The sequence below is a fragment of the Phocoena phocoena genome, chromosome 15 (genome assembly GCF_963924675.1).
Source record: "Phocoena phocoena chromosome 15, mPhoPho1.1, whole genome shotgun sequence".
In the NCBI taxonomy this organism is placed as follows: Eukaryota; Metazoa; Chordata; class Mammalia; order Artiodactyla; family Phocoenidae; genus Phocoena; species Phocoena phocoena.
In genome coordinates this window covers 76332951-76343280 of record NC_089233.1, presented here as the reverse complement: position 1 = coordinate 76343280, position 10330 = coordinate 76332951, and the positions used below count along the sequence as shown (strand labels likewise).

General features: G+C 53.6%; 1 protein-coding gene across 1 annotated transcript; it reads right to left on the bottom strand.

Moving 5' to 3' along the window:
* Positions 1-260: 260 nt before the first annotated feature.
* On the bottom strand, positions 261-5891 carry SNAI1 (snail family transcriptional repressor 1). Its single transcript, XM_065893363.1, has 3 exons — positions 5810-5891; positions 4537-5064; positions 261-445 (listed from the first exon to the last, which is right to left on the bottom strand). The coding sequence occupies exons 1-3, from the start codon at positions 5889-5891 to the stop codon at positions 261-263; spliced, it is 795 nt and encodes a 264-aa protein (XP_065749435.1).
* Between the last annotated feature and the right edge of the window lie 4439 nt (positions 5892-10330).

Here is a 10330-nt window from a genome sequence, read left to right as displayed (position 1 = left end):
AAAGGCCAACTCCAGAACACTCTGGAGCAGCGGCTGCCAGGAAGGGGTCTCTGCTGCAAGCCACCCTCCCATCAGCTGTCCAAAGAAAGGCCCCCCTCAGAGCCCGGTGAGGCGCTCAGAGCAGAGGACTGGGAAATGGTCCTCAGAGTCCTGGGGGGCCAACGCAGCCAGAAGGCGGAGCTCAGGAGGGAACTCTGAGAGAAGGATGCCGGGTCCTTCCTTCTGGAGTTGGGGTAGGGCCCGGAGAGGTGCCTTTAGAGTCAGCGGGGCCCCCCTGAGCAGCCTGACTCTTGGTGCTTGTGGAGCAGGGACATTCGGGAGAAGGTTCTGGAGCATGTCTTGCACTGGTACTTTTTGACATCCGAGTGGGTCTGGAGATGGGCCCGCAGGTTGGAGCGGTCAGCGAAGGCGCGGCTGCAGTGGGGGCAGGAGAAGGGCTTTTCGCCTGGGGAGAGAAGACAGGAGGGAGCTGAGTGAGACTCAGACACTTGGGAGAACAGCTGACGTCTACTGAAATCCCCACCCACCCCTGGCTCACTCCAACTTTGAGGAACTCCCGCGACCCAGAAAAGCCAGGCCATACAGTGTCCAAAGGCCTGGATTTGGCAGGGAGCGCCTGCTGCTTCCCACCGTGTGGCCCTGAGCAAGTCAGCTGGCTTCTCTTGAGCCTCCATTTGCTCATCTGTAAAATGGAGCTGTTCATCTCCCACTCATAGAGGCTGGTAATTGAGAAGGTTGAATCAAGTACTTTTCCTGCCCTGCCAGCAGGAAGTGCTCAACAATGATGACAGTGATGGCAACTGTGTTTGCTGAACACTTTGTGCTAGGGACAGTGGAAGCATTTTACACTATCTCATTTAACCCCACCTTTGTCCTGAGTTTAGAGATGGTGAATCTGAGGCACAGGGAATATGCAGCATCTCAGCAAGACCAAATAGCCCGACTCCAGTGCCCTTGATTTTTTTTTTTTTTTAAAGAATTTATTATTTATTTATTTATTTATTGGCTGTTTTTGGGTCTTCGTTGCTGCACGTGGGCTTTTCTCTAGTTGCAGCGAGTGGGGGCTACTCTTCGTTGCGGTGCACGGGCTTCTCATTGTGGTGGCTTCTCTTGTTGCGAAGCATGGGCTCTAGGCACAGGGGCTTCAGTAGTTGTGGCTCGCGGGCTCTAGAGCACAGGCTCAGTAGTTGTGGCGCACGGGCCTAGTTGCTCCACGGCATGTGGGATCTTCCTGGACCAGGGATCGAACCCGTGTCCCCTGCATTGGCAGGCGGACTCCCAACTGCTGCGCCACCAGGGAAGCCCAGCGCCCTTGATTTTAAGCACTACACAGACTGCCCCTCAGTTAAGGGGGCTGTAATGGATGTTCCTTATTAACCCCTGGATTTACTTCCTCTTGGGGACAAAGCTTAAGAGCCAGCCTTAAAGCCCCAGCCCACCCCTATCCCCCAGCAGGTCACTCCTTTATCCTGCTTCCCCATCAACTCGGATCACACTCAGGGTAGTTTCAAGTCTGTTCGTCCCCCAATCAGACTGAGTCCCACGAGGGCAGGATCCCCCCTGCCACCGACACCGACACCGAATCCATTCTAAGCTTCCAGCCCAAGGCCCAGAACCCCCAAGAGGCTACAGAAACCTTTTACCTTATGACTTATTTTTTTTAAAAAACCCTGCCTGTGGCCCTCATTCACCTGCCTGGCCAGGCTGTATTGAGAAGAGTCTTGCACTCAGGGCTGGGTACACAGTGAGAACTCAATAAATGCTTGTACAACAATAAGTCTTTTTTTATAAAGGTCTCAGAAGAGCCTGACTCCTCAATTACCACCAGAAAACACCATTCACCAACTTTTCATAATTCCTGCCCCAATCAAGAGACTGTAACTCACATTCCAGAAACGTCAAATGTTGTGTTTTGCTTTTTCCTGGGGCTGCAGCATTTCCCAAATAAAGTCAGAAGGGTAATGCATTACACAAATACTAATCAGGCTCCTACCACAGGCCCGGCACTATTCTGTAATACTGAATAGTCTTTTCCAGAAGAAACTACATTCTCCTATCCTTCCATTCCCAGCCTTATATGCCCCTAGGCCAAGGCCCTCTAGTTAAATCCCAGTGCTGGAATTGAGAGCTGGGAATGAATGAATTCCAGCAGCCTCCTGGGTGCCTGGGGCACTAGCTGAGCAGGGAGGGCGGGGTCTAGAAGTCAGATGCCTGCGGCCCACTGTGGAACCAAGTCCATGGGCTCAGTCTCCTGGGGCAGAGAGCGGGGACCTGGCCAGAGGATTGGGGAAGGGACACCTGAGTGACCTGCTCTGCCGTATTGAGCTGCCTCTGCACACCAGGCCGGAAGGGTTTGATGACCGCAGTCTACAAGGTCCAAGGGAACTTCCTCCTCACTCACACACTCCTTTGTGAACTCAGGGCCCACGCTATGCAGGTCTGGAAAAGGGGATGGAGTCCTGTAATCCCCACTGCCCCCTCACCCGCTTGGCCAAGGTGAAGGAGCCCTGGCTCCAGCCCATGGGCTGTGACTTGGGAAAGTGACTTCCTTCTCTATGCCTCAGTTTCCACACCTGTAAGATGGGGGTTATGATGGCACTTCTCTCTTAGGACTGTTGGTGGATTTACCGCCTTGACACAGGTGAAGGAATCCCTGAGCATCACGCCTTCCCCGGCCTCCCGCACTGCCAAGTGCTCAGTGAACGTTATCTTTATGTTTCTTATGATTAGACACAAACCTGAACAAAGGGGCAGGCTTGATGGGATGTGAGGGGTGCAGCAGGAGGCAGCAGACCTCCACCCCTCGCGGATTCCCCCTCCCCACCCCAGCCACGTCTTTATGGTGCTCCTGGAGTGTGAAATCAGCACCAGACCGGCGGGACAAAGGCCGCCGAGGGGGGCAGTGTACATGCAATACTCCCTGGATTAACGTGGCCTGACACACTGCGGGCCAGCAGCTGCGGCCTGGAACAGGTGCTGGGCACCGCTGCCTCGTGCACCTGCTCCACCCCCCAGCCCCGCCCCCTGGGCGCACCATTACGGCACACAATGGGAGTTGATGAGGATGGCACTGGTGCGTTTCAACAGGCTTTTTGTGTCTGAGCCATGCCTTTACATTAAAATAATGTCCGAGTGGGAGGGGAAAGAAGCTGGGGGGCCCAGGGGAGCATCTGAGGGCTTCCACTCCCCCCAAATAGAGACGCCATCAGCTGCAGGCACCCAGGACAGAGGCCAGGCAATTGGACCCTTCCATGTTAAAATCAGAGCTGTTTGTGCACAAGGTAAGAGACATGGGTAGTAGCCACAGTCTGCAAGGTGTGGAGGATGCCCCCCACCCCCGTAGGAGTAACGATGACACCAGTAATGCCTGCAAAATGCCAGGCTTCACAAACCACCTCACTGACCCTCACGGCTCACTCAGAGGTCAGCCACCGGATGAGGAAATGCCAGAACTGAGTCTCCAACCTGGCCAACCTGACCCCCAAAACCAACAGTCATGACCCTTGAACCCTCTTCTCCCTCAACAGACACTCTCCAAAGAGCAGCCCCAAGCAGGGTGGCCTCCACCATTCATGTTCTGAAAAGGTGGAGTGGCTACCTTTTCTGCATTTCCAGAAAGCTAAAGACTAGAACAGTCTCCATTTCATAATTTTCTACACATTCAGTATTGCATTTTTTGAAACACCAAGACATAATTGTGTTTTCTGCCAGCAAACGTGTTCCTGGGTCTGCATGATAGGATTAAGATTATCTATTCAGCAGTGTGAATGGGGGTGGGGAGAGCAGATCTGAGAACCATGATGATATTATAAAGCGATTAAGGAGCCACTGAATCTAGACAGCCCCGTACGTAACCCACCCTATATGATTATATTATAATCTATAATCGGAGAGGCTCAGAGCGTTAAATCACTTGCTCAAAGACACACAGCATGGAAGCAGAATGAATACCAGCTATGATTTTTGTGTGTACTGATCATGTACCAAGCACTGTCCCAGGTGATTTCTGTATGCTTTCTTTCATTTGACCAGAGCAAAAACCCCACAAGGTGTTTCTATGCTCATTTCACAGAGGCGGGTACTGAGGCTTAGAGAGGTGAAACAGCAGCCCAAAGTTTGGGAAGATCCCAAAGCAGGATTCAGAGGCAGGTGGGGAGTCTGACAAACATCCTGTCTGGCTGGGGGGCGGGTGGGGGAAGTGGAGCAGGGTGAGCCCCTTCACACCTGGCCCCAACAGCAAGGTGCTGGTTACACCTTTCCCATACCCAGCTCCAACCCATTTGGCTGAGGAACTGAGCCTGCAGAGGGACGTGTAAAATTATCTCCTTAGCCCATCTGCTTAGCTGGTGAATGAACGAATGTTTCTGCCAAACTTTTCGGAGCCAGGCCCCTGAACTCTTGAGCTAGGAGTCAGGAGACTGGGTGGGGAGGGGTCAGTTTCCACAGTCTGAAAGTAACAGCAAGCCCATCTTACAAGAGCTTGTAGCAAAAGCAGTGGGACAGTGAGAAGGGCAGCCAGTCTGCAGGGGTACTCACCAGTGTGGGTCCGGACGTGGCCCTGCAGCAGCCAGGGCCTGGAGAAGGCCTTCCCGCAGGTGCTACAGACGCAAGGCAGCGTGTGGCTTCTGATGTGCATCTTAAGGGCACCCAGGCTGATGTACTCCTTGTTGCAGTATTTGCAGTTGAAGGCCTTGCGAGACTGGGGGTCCTTGGCCACGGAGAGCCCAGCCAGCTGCTTGGGCAACCGGCCCAAGCCTGGGAAGGCAGCATAACCCTCGGCCTCCAGGGAGGAGGCTGAGGTGGAAGAGAAGGACGAAGGAGCCGGTGAGGGTGGGCTGGGGGGCTGGGAGCCTTTCCCGCTGTCCTCGTCAGACAGGGAGGTCAGCTCGACGGCCTTGGGGATCTCCTGGGGCAGAAGAGAGGCCCAGCCAATCGGCTGGGCTTGGGGTGCCAGGAGAGAGTCCCAGATGAGCGTAGGCAGTGAGGCCGTGGGATTGAGGACCTCGGGTGGTGGGATGGCTGCCAGCAGGTGGGCCTGGTCGTAGGGCTGTTGAAAAGTGAACTCTGTGAGGAGACAGGGAAAAGCGCAAGGTCAGGGATTAGATCATTCAGTCAGTCAGCAAACATTAGCCTGATGTGGGCCAGGGGCTGAGTGGGGCTGGCACTCAATGCTTAGTAGATGAATAAAAAAGATTCATGACCAGGACAGACAGGTTCCTGCCCTGGCAGAGCCCCCTCCTCAGCCAGGTCACCTGGTTCTCCCACCTCAACCTCCAGATCTTACAGGAAGGACACCCCCTTCCCCAGCTCCAACTCAAGGAGGTCATTCTCAGGTCTCCTTCCTCTTGCGGTGCCCAAGTCCCCAGCCTGAGGCAAGACCCCCAGCTCCCTGGCCCTTAATCTCCCCAGCTGCCGAGGCACCACCCCTGTCCCCCTTCCATACACATCTCTTCTCCCACCCCCTCCCCCAAATCCTGTGGACTCCGGACTCTTTCCAGCCCCAGGCCGGCGTCTATCCAGACACAAGCCGCCTCCTCTCACTTCTGTGCTCTCGGGGCGCCCCGCTTTCTCGGCGGCTAATTAGTCCCCTCAGCCAAAGACCACCGGCCTCTAAAAGCCCTCTCCCAATCTCCCGGATCCACCTGCCCCGGCCTATTCACACCCAGACTGTTATCTTTTGACTCGACTTTGGCCCCTCGACTTTGGCCCCTCCATTTTGTCCCCAAGGGCCCTGCCTCTCAAGTGTCCCCCATGCAGCCTTCGCCTGCCTCCCCCAAACTCCCTGGGGTCCGGCACCCCGTCCACTCACCTGGAGAAGAGTCGTGGAGCTCACTGTAATTGGGTCTCCGGCGGGAGCAGGCGGACTTCCTGACGAGGAAAGAGCGCGGCATGGTGGCTGAAGCAGCGGGGGGAGCCGGGTCGTGCTGGGATACCAAAAGCCTCCACACGCGAGGCCGTGCAGCTGCGCTGTGAGTGGAGTCTGGCCGCCAACTGCCTTAAGTACGACTGCCGCGGGTGGGCGGGGGCCGACTACGGCCACGCCCCTTTGTCACCTCCGCGCCAATCGAGGCGCGCCTTCGCCGGACGCCACGCCCCAAGCAGGTGCGCCGGGGTCTGGCGGGGCTCGCGCCGCGTGGCGCTGGGAGTCGGGAGGGGCCGCTCGGGCTCTGGGCCTCGGGGCTGCACTCATCACCCGGCTGCGGGCTGCCGGGGGCGGGGCGCCGGGAACCCCGGACTAGGCGGGACCCCCTTCGGGACCCGAGCTCCAGCCAGCTCGACGCGGCACGGTAGCCCGCCTCTGGCGCCCCCTGGCGCCGCGCGCCGCGAGTCTGAACACCTGACGTTGCGATACTGCCACCTCCTCGGGTTTGGGAAGGGGGTGCCTTCGCCCGGAAGGTGACTCGCAAAGAGCGTGGGAATGAAAGGGACAATACACAGTTCGGGGACGGGGAAGAGCAGTGGACTTCTGCACGTGGTTGCTGACTGTGCAGTGCTACAGCCTTTTTTGCAAAGCAAACGGGCATCATCTAGAAAAATGCATTCGTTCCCTCAGTGTTTACTGAGTGCCCACTAACATGCCAGGCACTGTTACCGGAGCTGGGGATACAGCCCTGAACAAAACACTCGGGGTCTCTGCCGAAGGGTAGCTCCCTGTCCGGCGGAGGAGACAGACGAAGTAAACAGACAATTCCAATGCAAAGGGAAGTGTGCTTTGATGGGGGGAGACCACAGGGCACTGTGACAGTCAAGAGGCGGGTCACTTGACAGGGGGTCGGGGTGGGGGCACTTACCAGAGGAAGTGAAGAAATACCGAGGGGAAAGGCCTGAGGTTAGAATCAGTAACTATTTCAGAGCCACTGAGAGCAGCTCTCAGGGCTGGGGGTGGGGTGGGCAGGGCTGATGGGTCAGATCTGCCTGGCCTCCAGGGCCTGGAGGAGATTGGACTTTGCCCCAAGGGCACTGGGGAGCCAAGGAAGAATTTTCAGCTGAGGAGAGACCTGTTTAGAATGGTTGAGAAAGAGTACTCTGGGCAGGTGGGAGAAAGAAGTGGGGAAGGGTGGGGTTGAGGTGGTCTCCTCACTTGTCTGGGGTCGTCAATACTGTGTCTAAAGGACCTAAGGCTGGGCTCCAAGGGAGGCACTGACTGATTCATTGTGGGGTGGGCCCAGGGGAGGGACACTTCATCCTCAGCTCTCCTGTGAGCCCACCAACTTTGATGGCCATGCCCCGCCTGGAGTGGGGTTGTGGCACGGAAATAAATCCACAGGTCTTGCCCACGGGTTTCCACCTGTGAAGCAAGGACGATGAAAACCTGTAAGTCCCTCCACTCACCACCTAGAATGAAGGCAGGGACAACTGTCTGCTTTGGTCATCAGGTGCTGGGGATAACAGCTGTGAACAAGACAATCCTTACTAACTGGTGAGGGGAGGGTATGGTGGGGGAGACAGGCCATGCACAGTCATTACGAAGAATATAGCCTCTTCTACGTCTGTTTACTTTCAATCACGATTTTCCACATGCATCCAGAGGGAGGAGTAAGGCTGTGTCCCTCTGCTCAAAACCTCCCATATTCCTATCTCACCCAGAGTAAAAACCAAAGTCTTCACCACGGCCCTCCACCCTGCTGATCTGACCTCTGCTGATCCTGTCTTGAGCCACTCTCCTCCTTCCCCCTGCACAATGATCACCCCCTTCTTTCTGTTCCTCCACATCCCAGCCCTTGCCTACCACAGGACCTTGGCACCTACCGTTCATCTTCCCTGCCCCCTAAATCTCTCTCCCCAGATCTTCACCATGTTGGCTCCTTTTCTTTGTTTCAGCATTAACTTCACCAACTGCTCAGCCTCATTAGTAATGAGAGAAATGCAAATTAAAACCACAGTGAGATACCATTTCACACCATCAGAAAGATAAAAAGTTAAAATTTGGTCACTAGCAAGTGTTGAGGATGTGAGGGCAGCAGGACTTTCGTTCCATGCTGGCGAGAGTGTCATAGGTACAAGCCACTTCGGAAAAGTTTGGCATCAGCTAATAACAGGTGACTCTCCTAGCAATTCTACTTCCAGGCCAACAGCATCCCAGAGGTTCTCAGCCCTGGCCGCAGATTAGATTCCCTCAGGGAACACCCTAGCCTGGGCCCCACCCCCAGAGCCATCCTGATTTGATTAGTCTGGGTGGGACCCTCTGGTATTAGCATTTTAAAAAACTCCTCAGGTGATTCTAGTGAGCAGCCAAGGTTGAAAACTGCTGCCCAGCCCTAATCCCAGAAGAAACAAGAGAATATTCAGTGCACCGTGGTTCCTAATAGCAAAACAAAAACAAAAACAAAACACAAAAAGAGTGGAAACAACCGTAATGTTCTAATGTTTATCAACAGTACAAAGGGTTAATAAAGTGTGGTTCATTCCCATAATGGAACATATACAGCAATAAAAACAAACTGCAACTCCATGCAACAACAGGGATAGATCTCCAAAGCATAATGTTAAGCAAAAAGAACCAACTCAAATGCATAGTTAGTTGGATTTACGTAAGGTTCAAAATCAAGCAAACGAAACCTTTTATTGTCTAGGAATGTATATGGAGGCGGTAAAGCTATAAAGAAAAGCAAGGAAATGTTTAATACAAAATTCTGGAGAGTGGTTACCTGGGGGAGAAGGTGCTCCTAGAGAGTTGTTGATAATGTTGTTTTAAGCACAGAAAGCTATTTATTAGCAGTCTTGAAACTGTAGACAGTTTAAACACTTTTGGTAAGAATGATATATTTAACACAAATTTTATGTCACCTCAAGGGAGGCTTCCCTGATCATCCCAGCCAAAGTAGCACCCTGCCCCACTCACAACGTCACTGTTTATTCCATTACCCTATTCAATTACCTTCAAAGCACTTAGTAGGGGCTCAAGTATTTGGTGAGTGACTGATTACTGGCTGTTCCTCCTCCTGGGTCACCCTGTGCGAGTTACCCAGTCTCTCTGAGCCTCAATTTCCTCAACTGTAAAAGGTGGGTGTTCTGTCTCCTAGAGATGTCGGGATGGGCAGAGTCCAGAGGCTGGTACTCAGAACACCATTGCCTGGGCCTGCCGCTCTCCATTTTCCTTCGGTCGGTCACCTGCGCCCTGGAGGAGGTGTAAGGTGGGGGAGGGGCCTTTCTCAGATCTGGGCTGTCCCCTCCCTTCCGATTGAACAGTCCCGGCGGTTTCTCCTCCCGGGTCACCCTCACAACCCTCCCTCCAAGAGGCGGCGGAGACAGCGAGGTGGGAGGGGGCTTTGGGCGAGGCGAGGCCCTGGACGGCAAGCCAGCTCCTGGAGGTGCGGTCCCGGCCTCCTTGCAGGTGAAGGCGAGGCGACACTTTTGATGCTGTGGTGTCAGGTCCTGCCGGAAATGTACTGGCTCTGCGGCTGGGCTGCAGCGGACCCGGCCGGCCCGGTCCTGCCCAACGCTCTCGCCCCGGGGCGCGGCCTTACGGCGCCCTCTGCTGGCCGTCACGTGGGGCCGGATGCACACGCCTTCAACGAGGATGAAAACTGGTACAGCTTTCTTGGAGAGCAGTTTGGGAATATCTAATACGGCCAGGAAAGGCCTCTGAGAGAAGATAAATTTGAATAAAGGCTTGCATTTTCCACGGGTGTCCATCCCCCACTAAAAGAACGATAACTAAAAATGTGATTTACAACTCAACCAAACAAAAAAGAAAGCGCCCCTCCATCCCAGATCTCCATTTCCCTCTGCAAAGGTAACTAAATATTTTTACCAGTGTCTTGTATGACCTTCCAGAGATGGTTTTTAAAGAGACAAGGAGATATATGCATATGTGAATATAATATGTACCTCCCTTTTTTACGTAACACAAATGGGAGCCTATACGCTAGCCTACTTGCTTTCCTCCCAAGTTACTATACTACGGTCTTGAAAGTTGTTCCATATCATTACATGTAGCTCCCTTCATCTGTTGCAGGGCTGCAGACTTTTTCATTGCACGGATTATACCATAATCACACAATTTATCTAACAAGGGGACTTGTGATAGGCATTTAGATTAGAATATAATTTTTTGCTACTACAAACAAGGTGGCAATTTCAATGAATGTCTTGTACACACATCTTTGACCTGAAGTGCAAAGATATGTTACAAAAAATGTTGAGGGAATTCCCTGGCGGTCCAGTGGTTAGGACTCTGTGTTCTCAATGCCGATGGCCCAGGTTCAATCCCTGGTCGGGAGCTAAGATCCCAAAAGCCATGTGGTGTGTCCAAAAAAAAAAAAAAAAGTTTTTTTTGTCCAAATGTCCAAATGTCCTCTAACGAGGTTAAACTAAATGATACTTACCA